Here is a 19,257-nt window from a genome sequence, read left to right on the forward strand (position 1 = left end):
GAGTCGAGCCCTGATAGAAGCTGCAATGTTCATCCTACCCAAAAATAGCAAAGAGTGGGACTTAACAATCTACACTGTGATGATTTTGCTGTTCCTATAGCTTTTTCGCTGAGGTCGGCACTTTAGGAAAGGTCACGGTGTACCCTTTTTTTTAATGAATGTGCTCACAAGTTTTGTGGCAATCTGTCCATTGTGTGTTTTGAAATTTCTTGTGTAAAAGTGGAAATTTTTGATCTGATGGTGGTACTGAAGAAATGGTTGTAAGTTGTACCTTCACAGTTCTTCATAAATCTACTTTAAAGAGAGACTTCAGTGCATTTTTACGGGATTTTGAAGTATCGCATTAATAAACTTTGATGGAAATGGCAAATATTGAAGAAACTTTTTATGCTTGGGTGGTTTGCTTTTTAAAAGAAGAGTTAATGCTCTTAATTCACAGTTTGTGCTTTGATTGGCTCTCTATAAAATATGTTCTCTTTTTTTGGTTTTCCGACGGGCCAAAGTGTCTTTGAATGAAGAAGATTATGATTCATCAGCTGCACAAGAGCTGACACATAAAACAGTGGTTAGATTCTGTTTTTTACAATGGTTTTCCTGTCAATTAAAAGTGAAAGCTTGCGGTATTATACATACATAGTAACTGCTATTTCTCGGATGATTCTGGCCAAGGACCTTTGTCTTATTTCATGCCCCTCTCTGCCTCCCACCTGTGTTTCCTATCTGTGTTTTCCGTTCTCTATTAATCAAGGTTAAAATACAGGGTAAGGGGCGTCTGGATAGCTCATCTGGTAGAACTGGCGCCACTTACCAGGGCTGAGTCCTTGCTGCAGTGGCCCAGGGTTCGATCCCCCCCCTTTATGATATGAATAATTTATATAATGCGCTCTGTCTGTCGCAGGCTTGATGAAAGATTTGGATCACCCCCACATTGTGCGTCTGATCGGAGTCATTGAGGTTGATCCTGTCTGGATCGTCATGGAGCTCTATGAACATGGAGAGGTGTGTGGATGTTAATACAGATATTGTAAAAGACGAAAAGTTTCCTACTCAATATCTGTATCACGATCTGTCGTACCCTTTCGGAAATTCAAGATGGAGCTTTCCAATGAAGGAAACTGATCCAAAATGAGTAAATACTAAGTAAACAAATAAATACTGTACGAAGTAAATATAGCGAGTTAAGTCTCACAATATATATAATGTGAGATGAATGTGAATGCAAACTGCACTGTATCTTGTAAAAAGCAGATGTTTCTGTTCCCCTGACAGCTGGGGAACTATCTGGTGCAGCAGCAGTACACCCTGACCATTGCAACGTTAATCCTGTACTGTCTACAAATCTGCAAGGCCTTGGCTTACCTGGAGGGACTCAATATGGTGCACAGGTAACAGAGCAGCCTCATGTATTTGTGAGCCCTTTTGCCAAAAACGGGCCTTCCGCTGTCTTTAGTGTGGAGTATTACCTTTTTTGAATTTCTTGCTTTTACTGTGAAAATTTGGTTTAAACAAGCCTTGGATGGCCTTGTTAGTCTACAGAAACCAGGAAGTATCTAGCTTCTGCGAATATCTACTGAAATACTAAATGTTTGATCTAATTAAATACAAATCTTTTATTTTGGTGCATACACTGTTTTTACTCTGGTTCCCGTCTGTCTGTGTGCCATAGAGATATCGCGGTGAGAAATGTTCTGGTGGCTTCTCCCAAATGTGTCAAGCTCGGTGACTTTGGCCTCTCTCGCTACGTCGACGAACATGAATATTATAAAGGTACACACACACACACACACACACACACACACACACACACAATGTCTGTCGCAGTCTGCTCAGTGAATTGTTCTTGCCTGTTTTTTAAAAAGGCTGAAGTTAATTTTGGTGACATTTGCATGCCTTCACAATGGTTCAATCTTTGTAAATGTGAATGTCCAATCTGTATTCTTGTCCATTTCACATACACTTTAATGTTTCTCCTCTGTGTGCAGCCTCGGTTAGTCGATTACCGATCAAATGGATGGCACCTGAGTCCATCAACTTCAGACGCTTCACCACAGCGAGTGATGTGTGGATGTTTGGTGAGAAACACACTCGTCTGCACACACATGTACAGACTAGTGTGTGTTTTTGAGTGTACGAATATAAATGTAACCTTATATTTTGTTCCTTATGAAGTTATAGTATAGATTATATACTATAGATAATAATAATAATAATAGTTGAAATCTGCCACATTATCCTTGTTAACTGCATTATTTGTCCTGCTAGATTAGAAACTTGACAGGCGTGGGCTAACTCTCTGATTTAGCAAAGGGTAAATTATTCTGGAGGCACACTTGAGACAAAACATCAGAGATTTGTCTCACCAGGACAAAAGCCAATCCAGCTGTGTGTGTTCAACCAGGTGTGTGTGTGTGGGAGACCTTCTCCATGGCCCAGCAGCCGTTCTTCTGGCTGGAGAATGGGCAGGTGATCAACCAGCTGGAGTCGGGAGTTCGGCTCCCCAAACCGCAGCTCTGCCCGCCGGCCATCTACTCCCTGCTCACCCGCTGCTGGGCCTACGAGCCAAACGTCCGGCCCAGCTTCAGCCAGCTCGTCTGCTCCCTGAGGTACACTCACTACTGCACACGCGTATTTCTTTCTTCTATCTGTTTTCAAGGTTCAAAAGTTTAAAGACACTCTGCCAAAGATTCACCTAAATGTGTTTATATTGGTTGGGCGTAAGTTAATACAGTTCACCTTTAAGAACACATCAATATATCATTTTAATGTTACTTTTTGCCTACATTTGGGACTGGGACATCTTTACACACACTAAGTGACGTGTGTGATGTTTGTGTGTTTGACAGCGAGATCCACAGGACTGAGTTAGAGCAGGAGACAGGGCGAGACAGGTCACATCGCAGCTCTATTGTATCATTATGTGACCCTAACCACACAGAGCCTCCACCCAAGGTACTACACACACACATGAAAGAATAATGCATACATATTTGACAGCCCTTTAATAAATGACACAACCTCTCTTTCTCTCTCTCACCAGCCATCCAGAACAGGCAACACCCTTCCTCGGGTCAGGAACACACAGGTGTCTCACACACACACACACACACACACACACACACACACACACACACACACACACACACACACACACAGCTGACCAGCTATTTCAATCCCCTGCAGTGACTTAATGTTCTCTTACAAAGAGAAAACATACTGAATAAAATCTGCAAATGTTCTGAAGCCAAATATAATACTGAAAATCATACAGTGACAATGCACAGCGCAATCGCTTTGTGTCAATATTTTGTACATGCAATGACTGAACCTCTCAAATTACATCCATAGAAAGAAGGAAGTTTGTTCTGCAATGACAGCTGCTTATCAAATCTGTAGGCCAGAGTGCAAAAACTGGATGACTAAGCAACAACGTGGAAGTAAACTGTATTCTCAGGTTCAAATTTCCATATGCAAAATAATTTCCTAGACATTAAGTTAAAGCTGCACAAATCAATCGAACACAAAGATGCATACAAACCACCATGTTTTACGGTTTTAACTGTGCCAGTGTGAAAATAGCAGTGTGTGTGTGTGTGTGTGTGTGTGTGTGTGTAGGGAGCAGACAGGGATAGCAAGCCGATGTGGGACACAGAGAGAGCGCACGTGGCGGACACTTTACAAAGACAAAAAAGGGAGATGCTGATGGATAAAGAGTGGCTGGAGCAGGAGGAGAGACAACTGGTGAGAGAGACCCCCCCCCGTCATTCACTCACACACTCCTGTCAGTGATCATAGTAGAGTGTGCCTTGGGCTGCTTAGCAAAGAAGTTGTGGCCACGATGGTGTGACGAAATGAGGGAAGAGACAAAGTGACGTGTCCAGCAGAAGATTTTTGGCAAGCGCATGACATGACTAAAAGTTATGAAATCTGAGGGTTTACAGGTCGGAAATAGCCTTCAGTAACGTGATAGTATCTTACTAAATTTACCACAACAAACAAAACCCCTGATCATTGCTGCTGTCACTGAAGTCTGCTTCTGTGTTCCTGTAGGATCCAGTTGTGCGACAGGATTCACACAGTAAGGTATGTTTTTGCTTTTATTTCCTCTACCTCTGCTAATTTGTGCTGCAGGGATCTACAAGTTGGAAAGTTTGACTTAGAATAGTTAGTATTTTTTAAGACACATCATAAGTTTGTGTTGAGAGGGAACCGGAGGTGCTAAAATGCCAACTTAGTTCCAGCTTTTAGGACTTATCCTGCAGCACTGTTAAAGCTGCATTAGGCACATTTTGACCACCAGGGGGCAGAGACATACTTCCTAATGTACTGTAGTTCATACACAAGCGTTTTAAATCACCAAACAATTACTTGAAACTTCAAAGTGAAAGAGAAGTTTACAGTACTAATCTGACTTCTTACTTTATATGAGGTTTGAAAATGAAACCTTTTAAAGTGATAAACTCACATCCTCTTTTTCTTGCACTTCTCTTTCTAAGTTGCTGCTACCTCCTGAAAAAAAGCCAGAAAATGGTGAGTCTAGATTAAGAGATTAATTCATCTGGAAACTTTATTAAACACTCATAATGTTTGTGGAGTCTTGTAGCAGTACAACAGAAAAGAACCAAAAATATGAATGTCATATGTATGTACAGGAAATGTGTGGGTGGAGATATGAAACTTTTTCTGTCTCTGTCAGGTCCTCCAGAGAAGCCCCCAATGCCCCCCACAGTCACACAGGTAAAACAAAACTTTGGTAGAATATATATTTAGACATGTTTCTTTAATTAAGAAAAGAACGATCAAGCAGTAAAGACGACCACAATAGTTGCATGGCTGACAATTGTAGGTTTGAAAAGTGGAGCTATGTATTAAATTTGGTCATTAAAGAGTACATTTTGTGTCGTTGTAGCCTCGGCCCACAGCTGAGCTGGACCGATCAGGTGATCAGGTTTACACCGGCGTCATGGCGATGGTAAAGCAGGTGGTCCAGTTGAAGAATGATGTCAACACACTGCCCGCCTCAGAGTATCCCAACGCTGTCAAAGTAGGTGCAAGTGTGTGCTTCAGTGTGCGTACACTACTCAGATTAATGTTTTTGTTGTTTTGTTTTTGTGAATATCCTATTTAACAAGACTGTTCTCGATAACACTTGAAAATTGACAAAGATGGTGAAGGTTTGTGGCATGAATCAGCTGCAACCTGCTCATGAAATTTAGGTCAAAAAGTCGTACAGCTCCTGTCAAACAAATATTGCAAGTGACATTTTGAGTTCTGACATTTCCAGTTGTTTTCTACGAGAGCCATTTGGTGTGCAGATGTTTCTGTTTCATAGACTGTTTTTTGATTCAGCACCCATCTACGTTGGTCTTTTTCATCACGTTTATGGTCAACATGAAGAAATATCCCATAGACTAAGAGCCTTTAATGCCATCTTTCAGATATATTAGTGAACAGGGGAGGGCACTGTTGTGTCACAGCAGACAGACCTAAAGCCTGAGTTTCTGTCAGGTGAGATGGAGGGAGTTTTTTTGTTTTAATGCCGCTATTTTTCCTTCTTCTACTCCCTCTTCCACCTCCCGTCCTCCTTCTTCCCTCCCCCCATCACACCCACCACCTGTTTTTGCCTCCCTCCCTCCCTCAGGCCGTGGGTATCACTCTCCGTAGCCTGATTCAGAGGGTCGATGAGATCCTGCCCTCTCTGCACAGCTCTGTCACAACAGAGGTAGGCCTCACTTCGTCCCTCTTTGCATCGACCACTGTCCTCATTGTTTTGAGAAGGTGTATGTGCATGCAGTCGTTAGACCAGATGTAGCTTGATTGTTTGATTTGAGATGGCATCTGCTGTGCATTAAAATAGGACAAGGATACAGTATCCAAGGACGGTTAAATGTTTCATATATGTTCATACATGTTTCACATGTACTCTTCTTTGTGAAGATATTTCTTTTTTTCCATTTACTTACTTAGAGAGATAGTCACTTGTACTTTCTTTTCTAGCAGTCGTAGCTCACTGTAGATTATAGCAATTAGTGTCTTATTGCAGCCGGAAACTTTTGGGTACTAAAATAATCGAACATCTGATCAGTTCTGAACTATTGCTGCAGTATACCATATTCTGAGTTCCTGTTAGGGTTTCTAAATATAACTTTCAGAAAAGCATTGTTAATAGTGACACCAATGGCCGTTGTGAACTGCAGTCAGCATCCTGTTGCTCATGCTCACGCTCTGTACAAAGTGTGTTGGCCAAGCCACACTGAGTAATGTTATTCGGCGTCTCAACCAGCACTTAAAACCAAAAGCTAGGAGTCTTATATGATATAAATGCATTCACATTTCTATGCAGTTCATATAGTTAGAGAACAATAGAAATTGCACTATTTAGGTTTACGTAACCTATTAACAAAAGCACACTTAGCCATACAAGAATGAATCCAATCTTTGAAAACTGTATCATGTGATCGTCTCTCCTCCACCGTCTCAGATCGAGGGCACCAAGAAGCTGCTGAACAAAGATTTAGCAGAGCTGATCAATAAGATGCGACTGGCCCAGCAGAACTCCATAACGTCACTGAGGGAGGAATGTCAGCGGCAGATGTTGGCAGCCGCTCACACTCTGGCACTGGATTCCAAAAACCTGTTGGATGCTGTGGACCAGGCCCGAGTCCGGGCCAACCTAGCCAAGCCCAAACCTGCCTCACAAGATGAAGAGGACGGCATGGAATGAGGATAGAGCATGCATGTGCCCTGTTGATCAAATGGACTGTCTGTTATCAGATTTTGACAAAAGCTTTGCTCCCCTGAGAATGTGCAACACTTTCTGCTGTTGAAAGATGTTATAATATATATGAATTTTCTCCTGAACTGAGCATTTATTGAAGCTGAACAAATCAAACAACCACAATGTATAATAGTGATAAGGTTTGTACTGTTTTTTTATTCTTTTTATTATTAAAGTCAGTGACATTCTGCACTTTCTATGTTATAGTTTTTTCCTTTTGTGTCATGAGTGAACATCAACATTAATGCAATCAGTGGTCTGCACTGTACAGACACTTAATGCAATTTTATATCAGAGTTACAAGAATTGCTTTAAACAGCTTATTCAGGCTGCAAACAGCACAGGCAGGAAGGGCGTATAAAGGATAGTAGTATAAAGAATAACTCTGTCTAAACACACAGAGCCCCACTGTGCTTGCAATATCAGTCACTCTGAGAGATCTGAGGTCACGTACAGTAAGTTTGATTGCTAACAGTAATTAGTTACACTACTCATATTACTTTTCTGCTACTCCCCACAGGATTGGTAATTGTGATAATTTCCAGACACTAAATGGAAGCGTTTCCATCTTCTAACATCTTCCAGGATGTGATTGGATTGTTGGATTTCAAATCAGTAGGGGGTTACAACAAAACTACGTTTTTTTGGGGGGAGATAACTGTAATATTATCACTGACATTTAATTAGTAATTAGTTAAACTAAAGTAATATTATTACTGTAATATCCCAGCAAAGATGTGTATGTTGGTATTAGATGGGCAGAAATATGGGCCCTATATGACATTGTCTGCTGATTCCATAATGGCCCCATGTCAGTATCCCACATGGCCCACATGCAGAATTACACTGGGTGTTAGGTGGGACCCAGGTGGGCCCCATTTGTGTTGCCCACCCCGAGCCCAGCCCTCTTTTCCCATTAGTTATCCAACTAGGACCCATATAGGGAGCCCACATGGGTTCAGCCTACTTAGTTCACCCAAGTGGGCCCCAGACAAGCTGCCCATTTAGGGCCCATACCCACTTGGTACCCATGTAGCCAGAGCATATGGTAACCCAACAATGGCTACGATAAGAAGTTTTATGTTTGCAGTAGAATCCACTTTGTCTCTGTCTGTTGATATAGTGTTGCAGTCTGTAAAATATGGACTAAATTGAGGAGGAGGACATTTTGGATTACACTCCAGGAGGGTTTGTATGAAGTTCTTTTTTTCAGCTGTAATATCTTTTCACACTGGAATCAAGTGTTGCCTTACCTCCGTCGACAATAAACCTTTCACAGCTTTCACCATATTGGGTGAGTGTCACTGTAATGTACAGACTGGATCTTCAAGTTCTGTCTTGTCTTTTGAGAGCATATCATTATTTGTTACCTAATGAAGGCTATCTATAGAAGCAGAAGCAGGTTTGAGCAGGACAGAATGTAGATTCTGCTTCTGTTGTTGCCAAATAATCTAATCCCGCACACATACTCTGGCCTTTCTGAACACAAGCAGTTAAAGACAAGCACATTCAAATATATTTCTGCATGACATTGAAAACGTTAGAGTCTGCATGTTCACCGGTCGGTCAGAGTAAGTCAGAACTTACAAACATTACTGTACGGATTTTTCCATTATTTAACCCTCCGAAAAGGCTTACCAGGAAGCACACAATGTTATGACTCGTGTTTGTCTAATTTTATTTAGGTCATAAACCTGAAATACAACAAACAAATAATGACAATATATTATTCAAATATACCATGTAAATATATTATTCAAATAATATAATATAATAATAATAATGTAAATAATGAAATCAAAGAAGCCTGCAACACCATCAAAATGTGGCAAATCTGGCTCAAAACAACATTGACTACATCACCCAGAATGCCTAGCGCCAGAGCAGCATGCACACAGCGACTCTCCGCCGTCACTGGTTGCTATGGACGCTGTCACAGAACACAGAACCCATGCCACCACGTGCCTCGTCCAAAGGATTCACATACAGGTGCGCATGCGCACATCACATAACATATCTGAGCATTGAAGAAACTTAAAGAAATCACTCGTTCCCATTTTAATTGAACACATCAGACCCATTTGCTTCTGTTTTTTTGTTGTTTTTTTTCCCCTGAGTGAGCTAAAAGTCTCAACAATTACATTTACATATCTTAAATCCAGGTTTTTCTGTTCGGTCACAATTTAAGGATATGAGTGAAGATGTTTTTTCTTTTCTAAAAGGGAGTACTGTGGACACCAAAAGTCTGCATGTGACCAAGGTTTGCAGATTTATTATTCCCTTAACCTGAATGCAGGTTCCTGATCAAGTAATCCCTTGTTTTCAACACTTTCCTGTTGCAGTTGAGTCTAGATGCAGCATTTTGTAATTATTGAGTGCTTTTAGACTTGATGCAAGAGTTCAATATGAAGTACTACCAAAACAGGAAAAAGGACTGAATCGTATGTGTCTTGACAGAGTTTCCTATCTTGTAATTTACAACCACATTTCTTTGTAAGTGCAGAGTTCCCGCATATCTGGCTTCAGCTGGAAAATCCAGCTGTGTTACATGATCCTTTAAAACAACCCTTCATTCTGGAAATGCAAGTTTTCTGCAGAGTAATGGATTTAACTCTAATCATCAATGGCAGAACAAACATTTTGCGTCACTGTGACACTGTTTTCTTTTAAGGCCGTCTTAGATTTGAACCCTCCACATTGAGATTATTATTGAAGAAAGTGACTTTCCATAACAAACATGGTTCTTCTAAAAACAACCCTTTCTGTTTTCTGTTGCCAGGTAATGCCATAAACATATTCAACAATATGGGAAACAAATGATCAATTCAATTAAAATAAAATTTTGATGGTTCCTTTATGCTCAAAAACTCACAAACCAAATCAAAGCATTATGAAAGGCTTTCAGATGTTTCTACACCCGCAGGAACGCCCCTCACCATTCTTTTGTAACACCTCCGTGTTTAAAAGGCGGCTGTTCAGGTCAGGGCAGTCAGCAGCCGTCTCTCCACTCTGACAGCAGAAAGCAGCAAACATCAGGATCCACTCTCCAGGTGAGGACTGCCACCCTTACCTCAAAGATAATTATTGTAGTTTTGTGTTTTCATTAGTTTTTGTTCTTGATCTTGTTATTAATTTTCAATTCCCTTTAGTTTCAGAGTGACTTTGCTTGTTTCAGTTTAGATTTATTGTTTAAAATGTTCAGTTTAGTTTAGGTTTTATTAGTTTCAGTGTTAGATTAGTTAGTTCAGTGTTTTTTACGATAATATGGAGGTATTTGTAAGGGGAAAGATATTACAATACAAACACATTGACTCATAGTCATTTAGTCTCATAAACATCTGTTATATAAACACATGCACCAACATCTCCTCGTGGTTGTTTGTAGTACACAATATGTTTTTTTTCTAAAGTCTAGTTTTTGTTTTTATTTCAGTTGTGAAATAAAAAATGTTTTTCTCAACTTTTTTTTATAACTTTAATAACACTGATTGCTTTTTCAAATGTTGAAATGTTGTTGTAATTGCTTAAAAGATCTAAACTGATGGGTAAGAAACCTGAGAACCAGTTTCCAACCGCATAATACAAGAAATCTCACAATTACCTTCACAATGAATAATTAATTAATAATAAATAATAATACATTAAAATATAATAATAAACAAATGCCTCTTTAAGAAGGAAATGTGTTTTACGAGGGTTTCAGTGAACAAAATAAACCAAATGGCATTAAGATCTGCCCTGATGCAGATAAGCTACAGAGGGGTTACCCACACTAACAGGTAATGTGAATAACCCTCCAGTCAACTCAGAGGAACTTTGACATTAAGCTTCAGTGAATCTGGGAAATGGGGAATTGAAGTGACAGCAAGTAGGAGAGATAAAGGACTGCTGCAGGGTTTGCATGAATTCTTTTGAGCGATTAAATAAACGCTACAAACTCCTCAACCCCGCCACACCCAATCGATCATATTACATACTCATGTTGCACGCACAAGCGTTGTTCAAACCCACAGTACAGTACTTTAATTTCTGTTCTACGCTTGGGATGCCAAACTTCTTCTTGCTGACTGAGGGAAAAACACACGGCTTGACTTTTTGATGTTGCAGGCAAAATGGCACCTAGAGAATATTTTACTTCCTGTAAGGATCATGTTGTTCAATTACAATGTTGGAACCAGCAGACAGAACTTTGTGTACATAATATTAGATCTGTGAACTACTAATCTGCCTATTTATAATTGTAGACCATGACTACAAGATATAATCAATAAAACAGCTTATAAACCCTGTAAAGTATGTGTTATTAAGTTTGAACATTTTCTTGTTATTGAATGTAGGATGAAGAAGAAATTGATCCTCGACGTGGACACAGGGGTTGATGATGCTCAGTCCATCATGGTGGCCTTGGCGGACCCTGATGTGGAGGTTTTGGGGATCACATGCTGCCATGGCAACACAACCCTGGAGAATGTCCTCAAGAACACACTGCGTGTCCTGAAAGTCTGCAACAGGCTGGATGTACGTTGTAAGATGGGTGTGACAACAGAAAATGATGCATGTCAATACAAGTTTGGTTAGGCTATGGTAAAAAGCTAGTACTGGGTCACACACTGAAGCAGTTCAGTATGTGTATGCTGGATTCATATTTTAGTATTTTACTGATTTAACTTCGGCTTTGCAGATATAACCCATACATGACGCTATATAAAGCTTTATCATGCTTAACAGATCCCAGTGTACCGTGGTTGTTCAGTGCCACTACTGGCCCGTAAACAACATGCAGGAGATTACCACGGGAAGGACGGGCTGGGCGATGTCCCGGATCCAGACGCTCCAGGCCTAGAGCTGCTGCAGAAGAAGAAAGCTGTGCAGGCCTTGATCAAGATTGTGAAAGAGAACCCTGGAGAGGTGAGACAAACACAAAGAGTTCATCTTGCTTGGTTGCTTGGTTTACTCATCTAAAATTATCATGATGTGATTGTGAGATACTAAGTCATTATTTTGATATACAAAGTCATTATTTCGAGAGAAAAAAAAGGGGCCATTCTTTTCGATACTAAGTCATTACTTTGGAAAGGTTTCTGCCATTGGTTTCATGTGGAGATATTTGACTGGATACCTGAAAATCTGTATGAACATAATTTTTAGATCACAGGGTACTCTAAGTCTTTGAATACCGTTATCACGTTTTTCAATCATCATCCTCTGCTGATCTCACGATAAAGCCATTAAAAGATCATCAAAATGTGTGTTGCTCTGATGTTGCTGTCTACAGGTGACTCTCGTGGCCACGGCTCCCCTCACTAACCTGGCTGTTGCAGTGCAACTGGACCCTTCCATCTCTAAGAAACTGAAGGCGCTCTACATCATGGGTGGAAACATTGAGTGTATGTTATCTGTTGTTAATTTTGAAATATTTATTCAAATTGTGTCATTTCCATCGCTGCACTTGTATTACTGAGAATGATGACTGTGTGTGCAGCCAGGGGTAACACCACAGTGTGTGGAGAGTTTAACTTTGTGGCTGACCCTGAGGCTGCCTACGTTGTGCTGGACCGCTACACCTGTCCCACCTATATCGCCACCTGGGAGTTCACCTGCAGGAACAGCCTGCCATGGGTGAGCCTGAACACATTACCCTTCATGTACCCTTCAATGCTTTAAATAAGCTTACAGACAATTATTTTAACATGAACACTCTCTCTTTTCCTTCTTCAGGCTTTCTGTGACCAGTTGCTGGACCAAAAAACTGAGAAGGCCGCCTTCATGAAAGATATTTCAGCCCTTTCGAGGAAGGTAAGAGTGTGCAGATAATGATGATATGAGGAAAAAAAGAGTTTATTGTGTTGAAACTGACAAAACAGATGCATTTCATACCACATCCTTAACTGTGAGGTTATACATTGCAGGAATGCAACACTGAGCATGTTTGCTCGAGCAGATATCCCCACAGTGTCTTCAGAAGGGTTATTAGGCACTCAGTGTTCTTACAGCGTCTCTTTATTGCATTTTCCTTATGATTATACAGCATTTCACATGTTTGAAAAGTAAAAATACATTTTTAAAAAGTACATAACACACAACAGACTTTGTTAGAGAACCCCCAAATCCTACACCCAAAATGTGCAATTTGTTAAATTTTTGCATTAAACCCACCAAACTTTTACTTGTTTTTATTCTGATATGATTGACATGATTAAGTGCTATGAGAGTAATTACAAGGTGTACACATTGTTCTCTATGCCAATAAATAAGGGGACAAAACTGAAAGATTTGATGTTTGGGGGCCCTCTAGTGGCACCTGTGAGTCTGCTTATGGCAAGGTCCTCTTCTAGTCCTGTCAGTGCTATATGATGCTCAGTTACAACATTCTAAATGTGTCTTCATGATGTGTTGTTCCTGCAGAAAGCCAATTCAGCAGAATATCAAAAGGAGGTCACTGAAGGAAAAGGGTTCAATGCCTGTGACACCTACGCCATGGCTGCCGCCGTCAATGATTCATTAATAACAGAGTCTGAGGAGGTGAGCATCTACTGCTTTTTTGTCTTTAAAGTATAAACCTTCAGTTTAAATCATTATTCCAAAACGTACTGTGTTCCTCCACCAGCTTGCAGTGACAGTGGAGTTGGAAGGGAACTACGCCCGAGGCATGATGGTGCTGGACTACATGCAACTGCTGAAGAAGAAAAACAAGGCTTTCATCATAAAGAAGGTTGACTTGGAGAAGTTCAAGCAAATGTTAATGAATTCATTGAAGTAGAGTGATACTGTAACAAGGTGAAGGCATGGATTTGCTCCCCAAAAACAAATAAAAATGGTGTGTGAAAACACAATATTACACAATATTACAATACACAACATTTTCTGGTGTGTACTTATATTATGCATATGTACACAGAGTGAGGTTTATAAAATGGTTTGCCCAGTTTGGTGAGGAAGAACTTGACTGGTTTGCATGGAGCACTGACCTTTGGGATGAACTGGAAGTCGCAACATCAGCTGAATTTTTCTTTTGTAAAGCTGGCCTGCAAAACAAGAAACATTCTTATGTTCATTCTAGGAAAAACACACCCATTCAACTATATTTAGAATACACATTTATTGTCACACTGTTCCTGTCACGATTCTGAGACTGAACCCAAAAGCAGACTGAGACTGGTAGTAGTGAACACAAAGTCTTTATTTCTTTGGTGTGACGGAGGGTGATCTGGAAGCTGACTGAAGTCAGGGGTGTGGGTCCGGGGATGAAGGTGGTAGAGGAAAACCATTGTGGAGAGCTGGCAGACAGGCAAATCTGGTGGCAGAGGAAACCATTATCAGAATTTGGTAAGCTGGCTGGCAATCAAAAGACTACACTGGCTAACACGTTCAAAGGAGCTGAAGCAAGGCACACGACATACTGTGTGCGATGCAACGATCCGGCAGGAACTGGATGTCAGCCAGGCTTCTTATAGTGGTGAGGTGCAGACTTGATTGAAGACAGGTATGCTTGATTGTGGGTGACCAGCAGGTGAGTGAAGACGGAGAGAGAGGGCAAGGGGGAAAGACTGACGACTGTGGGATTGATGACTCCAGCACGAAAGGTCCAATGAATCTGGATGACGATCCAAATGATGATTTTTAGAGTCAGATTTCAAAGGCAGATCCTTGGTTGAAAGCCATACCTTATCGGCAGGTGTATATGTAGGAGCAGGTTTGCCGTGACGGTTAGCTGGTAACGACCTGAGGCTCTCAACAAGGCAGAACAGGCTCGGTGACAGGTCTTGTGTGCTTGAATGGAAGGGACTGGTATGTCTTTCTCCTGAGATGGAAAGAGTGGAGGTTGATAACCATAAAGGCACTGGAATGGTGACATACCTGAGGCCAAGTTGATGGAGCAGATGGTGCTGGTGGTCTCCAGTTTCTGGTTTGCCCTCTCAGCTTGACCACTGGTTTGGGGATAGAAGCCAGACGATAGTCTGATGGTGACTGACCTTTTCAGGTGAGTCATTGTCAGACACATCGTCCATTAAATGATCAGGCCCGTCAGGAGAGGAGAGGATCCTAACAGGCCAAGCTACCATACCTTTGTCTCCCAGACCTCGAACCCAGCTGCATGCCACACTCACCTGGAAGCTCCCTCACATGAGCATGAATTGGTATTGATAGAAAACCAGTCATTCGTGTAACCCTCAAGACATTCATTAAAGTGGAAATATTCCAACTATTCATTTATAGATCAGTCAGAAGTTTAGTAAACACCTTTAGTACATCGCTTTAGCTGACATTTTCACATTTGAGAGACCTGTCAAACTACTTTAGTTATCACAAAATCCATCAAAATTGTGCCATATTTGCACACTCTGGAATAAGCATTGAGCAAAATTATTTTGTTCCCGCAAAAAATAAAAATAAAAATTAGGAGCAAATGCCTTATACATCTAGGGAATAATAGTTGTCACAGCGACAGCTTTCATTGACATCAACCATATGTTCCACTGGCTTTTCAGCTCCTTGCACTAATTCATCATAGCAGCACGCAAAGTTCCTGTCTGGTCTCAATAACATTTTCCTTTACATGAAACACATTAAAAGTGTGGGATTCTCTCAAAGTCAGAGTATTATTTATCCCGAGATTATTAATGATACTGTGCTGGAATGATACATGTAATCACAGATGTGCACAGTGTTCTCATTTAGGGGGGCAAGTATGAACACGTGACAAAATCGAAAAAGTGCAGAGTGGTTGGTCACATCCTTCATCCAAAAAGCCTCAACACCAAGCTCAACCAAACAGTACAGCCCGGGATGATGAAGTCTCTTGCAGATGTGCAAAAAAATGGCATTAAAGGTAATCTTCACAAACTTGTAATTAAATCTACAAGTTGGAAAGTTTGAGTTAGAATAGTTAGTATTTTTTAAGACACATCTTAAGTTTGTGTTGAGAGGGAACCGGAGGTGCTAAAATGCCAACTTAGTTCCAGCTTTTAGGACTTATCCTGCAGCACTATTAAGGCTGCATTAGGCACATTTTGACCACCAGGGGGCAGAGACATACTTCCTAATGTACTGTAGTTCATACACAAGCGTTTTAAATCACCAAACAATTACTTGAAACTTCAAAGTGAAAGAGAAATTTACAGTACTAACCTGACTTCTTACCTGATATGAGGTTTGAAAATGAAACCTTTTAAAGTGATAAACTCACATCCTCTTTTTCTTGCACTTCTCTTTCTAAATTGCTGCTACCTCCTGAAAAATGCAAGAGAGTCAGGATTAAGAGATTCATTCATCAATTCATAATTTCTTAAACAAACCTTGTGCATTCATAATGTTTGTAGAGTCTTGTAGCAGCACAACAGAAAAGAACAAAAATATGAATGTCCTATTTATGTGCAGGAAATGTGTGGGTGCAGATATGAAGCTTTCCTGTCTTTGTCAGGTCTTCCAGAGAAGCCCCCAATGCCCCACACAGTCACACAGGTAAAGCAAGACGATATAACGAAAATATATATTTAGACATGTTTCTTTATTAAGAAAAGAACGATCAAGCAGTAAAGACGACCACAATAGTTGTATGGCTGACAATTGTAGGTTTGAAAAGTGGAGCTATGTATTAAATTTGGTCATTAAAGAGTACATTTTGTGTCGTTGTAGCCTCGGCCCACAGCTGAGCTGGACCGATCAGGTGATCAGGTTTACACCGGCGTCATGGCGATGGTAAAGCAGGTGGTCCAGTTGAAGAATGATGTCAACACACTGCCCGCCTCAGAGTATCCCAACGCTGTCAAAGTAGGTGCAAGTGTGTGCTTCAGTGTGTGTACACTACTCAGATTAATGTTTTTGTTGTTTTGTTTTTGCGAATATCTTATTTAACAAGACTGTTCTTGATAACACCTAAAAAATATTGGTAAAAATATGGTGAAAGTTTGTGGCAGTCAAGGAAAGGGTTCATCCTCTGGGAAGCAGAATCAGCTGCAACCTGCTCATGAAATTTAGTTTAAAAAGCTGCACACCAAATAGCTCCTGTTAAAGTTTTTTTAGTTTTTTACATTTCCAGTTGTTTTCTACGAGAGCCATTTGATGCGCGGGTGTTTCTGTTTCATAGACAGTTTTTTGATTCAGCACCCATCTAAGTTGGTCTTTTTCATCATGTTTATGGTCAACATGAAGAAATATCCCATAGACTAAGAGCCTTTAATGCCATCTTTCAGATATATTAGTGAACAGGGGAGGGCACTGTTGTGTCACAGCAGACAGACCTAAAGCCTGAGTTTCTGTCAGGTGATGGAGGGAGTGAAAAAGCATCTCAAATTGATCGCTGGATGTGTAAATCTCAGTTTACAGATCAGTATAGATTTACACAAGTCTCTTCTTTTTCCTCAGCTGACCCCATGGGGGCATAGATTATGCCTTTTTTGTTTTAATACCGCATTTTTTCCCTTCCCCTCTACCTCCTGCTCCCAACTCTTTCCCTCTTCCACCTCCTGTCCTCCTTCTTCCCTCCCCCATCACACCCACCACCTGTTTTTGCCTCCCTCCCTCAGGCCGTGGGTATCACTCTCCGTAGCCTGATTCAGAGGGTCGATAAGATCCTGCCCTATCTGCACAGCTCTGTCACAACAGAGGTAGGCCTCACTTCCTATCTCTTTGCATCGACCACTGTCCTCATTGTTTTGAGAAGGTGTACGTGCATGCAGTCGTTAGACCAGATGTTGATTTGAGATCCAATCCAATCCAATCCAATCCAACTTTATTTGTTAAGCACTTTAAAAACAACCAAAGTTGACCAAAGTGCTGTACGGAGAATAAATAAGACATCATAAATGTAGACAGTGATGGTGATGATGAAGACCACTGTGAGGAACATAGACAGTGATGGCGACAACACTGGAAAAGATGGCATCTGCTGTGCATTAAAATAGGACAAGGATACAGTATCCAAGGACGCTTAAATGTTTCATATATGTTTGTTTCACATGTACTCTTCTTTGTAAAGATATTTCTTTTTTTTATTTACTTACTTAGAGAGATAGTCACTTGTACTTTCTTTTCTAGCAGTCCTAGCTTACTGTAGATTATAGCAATTAGTGTCTTATTGCAGCCGGAAACTTTTGGGTACTAAAATAATAGAACATTGATCAGTTCTGAACTATTGCTGCAGTATACCATATTCTGAACTCCTGTTAGTGGTTCTAAATGTAACTTTCAAAAAAGCATTGTTAATAGTGGCACCAATGGCCGTTGTGAACTGCAGTCAGCATCCTGTTGCTCATGCTCACGCTCCGTGTCGAGCATCATCCTGGGCATCCTGGACATGAGTCTTGTATGATATAAATGCATTCAAATTTCTACGCTTTTCATATAATTAGAGAACAATAAAAATTGCACTATTTAGGTATATATTATATTAACGAAATCACACTTTGCCATAAAGAACTGAATCCAATCTTTGAAAACTGTATCATGTGATCGTCTCTCCTCCAGGGTCTCAGATCAAGGGCACTAAGAAACTGCTGAACAAGGATTTAGCAGAGCTGATCAATAAGATGCGACTGGCCCAGCAGAATTCCATAACGTCACTGAGGGAGGAATGTCAGCGGGAGATGTTGGCGGCCACTCACACTCTGGCACTGGATTCCAAAAACCTGTTGGATCCTGTGGACCAGGCCAAGCCCAAACCTGCCTCACAAGATGAAGATCACAGCGGGGAATGAGGAGGAAGCACGCAAATACCCTGTTGATCGAATGGACTGGTCTGTTATCGTATTTTGACAAAAGCTTTGTTCCCCTGAGAATGTGCAACACTTTCTGTACTCATGCTGTCGAAAGATGTTATGAATATTTGAATTTTCTCCTAAACTGAGAATTTCTTGAAACTGAACAAATCAAACAACCACAATGTATAACGGTGAGCCCACATGGGTTCAGCCTACTTAGTTGACCCAAGTGGGCCCCAGACAAGATACCCATTTAGGACCCATACCCACTTGGTACCCATGTAGCCAGAGCATATGGTAACCCAACACTGGCTATGATAAGAAGTTGTATGTTTGCAGTAGAATCCGCTTCGTCTCTGTTATGGCAATTTTTAAGAACCTTTACAACCCTTTGACCTGGTCATGTAAAACCATACGCAACTGTTGAAGAGGCTATTATATGCATATAACCTTTAGCCCTGTTTCTATCTACACTCTATGTCCCAGTAAACAGTGGGATGTTGAGAGTTCACAAAGAAGCCAAGGACATGATCATCTCACCACACTATCTGTCTGTTCCACACTTAGGAATGTGTAACTGTGTTAGAGTGACGCTCCAACAGGGATAAAACCATACTGCTTCTGCCAATCGGGGCTCTTTCGGACTTTCACATACGAGAGTGTGTGACGGTTGGGTTGAGACCATTCATGGATGAATAAAACCTTACAGAAAGACAAGATCATACTTTGTATGCTTTATTAAACAAGTTGCCACCACATCTCTGTCTGTTGATATAGTGTTGC

The 19,257-nt window shown here is 40.8% G+C and overlaps 2 protein-coding genes across 6 annotated transcripts in view; both read left to right on the forward strand.

The window, feature by feature from the left end:
- Positions 1-19,257, forward strand: part of LOC127378631 (protein-tyrosine kinase 2-beta) — a 28,536-nt gene that overhangs the window by 7,792 nt on the left and 1,487 nt on the right. For 2 of the 5 annotated variants that reach the window (XM_051427692.1, XM_051427691.1), the window contains exons 17-30: positions 899-999; positions 1,270-1,385; positions 1,667-1,767; positions 1,983-2,072; positions 2,399-2,603; positions 2,844-2,949; positions 3,038-3,082; positions 3,613-3,738; positions 4,048-4,080; positions 4,494-4,527; positions 4,694-4,734; positions 4,907-5,041; positions 5,639-5,719; positions 6,479-6,972. In XM_051427692.1, coding sequence (XP_051283652.1) covers positions 899-999; positions 1,270-1,385; positions 1,667-1,767; positions 1,983-2,072; positions 2,399-2,603; positions 2,844-2,949; positions 3,038-3,082; positions 3,613-3,738; positions 4,048-4,080; positions 4,494-4,527; positions 4,694-4,734; positions 4,907-5,041; positions 5,639-5,719; positions 6,479-6,721 — 1,457 coding nt within the window. In that variant the 3' untranslated portion in view covers positions 6,722-6,972. Of the gene's footprint in view, positions 1-898; positions 1,000-1,269; positions 1,386-1,666; positions 1,768-1,982; positions 2,073-2,398; positions 2,604-2,843; positions 2,950-3,037; positions 3,083-3,612; positions 3,739-4,047; positions 4,081-4,493; positions 4,528-4,693; positions 4,735-4,906; positions 5,042-5,638; positions 5,720-6,478; positions 6,973-16,411; positions 16,547-17,301; positions 17,383-18,241; positions 19,197-19,257 lie in introns of those variants that run through there. The other 3 variants (XM_051427693.1, XM_051427694.1, XM_051427695.1) reach the window with 3 other exon arrangements.
- On the forward strand, positions 8,952-13,620 carry LOC127378638 (inosine-uridine preferring nucleoside hydrolase-like). The gene is made up of 9 exons (XM_051427705.1): positions 8,952-9,035; positions 9,743-9,825; positions 11,113-11,293; positions 11,504-11,683; positions 12,051-12,162; positions 12,258-12,394; positions 12,494-12,571; positions 13,181-13,297; positions 13,383-13,620. The coding sequence occupies exons 1-9, from the start codon at positions 8,967-8,969 to the stop codon at positions 13,533-13,535; spliced, it is 1,110 nt and encodes a 369-aa protein (XP_051283665.1). The 5' UTR covers positions 8,952-8,966; the 3' UTR covers positions 13,536-13,620.

Source organism: Dicentrarchus labrax, unplaced genomic scaffold (assembly GCF_905237075.1).
Source record: "Dicentrarchus labrax unplaced genomic scaffold, dlabrax2021, whole genome shotgun sequence".
In the NCBI taxonomy this organism is placed as follows: Eukaryota; Metazoa; Chordata; class Actinopteri; family Moronidae; genus Dicentrarchus; species Dicentrarchus labrax.

What these genes read in the sequence shown, in the direction of transcription:
- LOC127378638 (XM_051427705.1), top strand. Translation starts at nt 8,967, where the DNA reads ATGAGTGAAGATGTTTTTTCTTTTCTAAAAGGGAGTACTGTGGACACC. An exon ending in AAGTCTGCAACAGGCTGGAT is followed by an intron (nt 11,294 to 11,503) that starts GTACGTTGTAAG and finishes CATGCTTAACAG; the next exon opens with ATCCCAGTGTACCGTGGTTG. An exon ending in TGAAAGAGAACCCTGGAGAG is followed by an intron (nt 11,684 to 12,050) that starts GTGAGACAAACA and finishes TGCTGTCTACAG; the next exon opens with GTGACTCTCGTGGCCACGGC.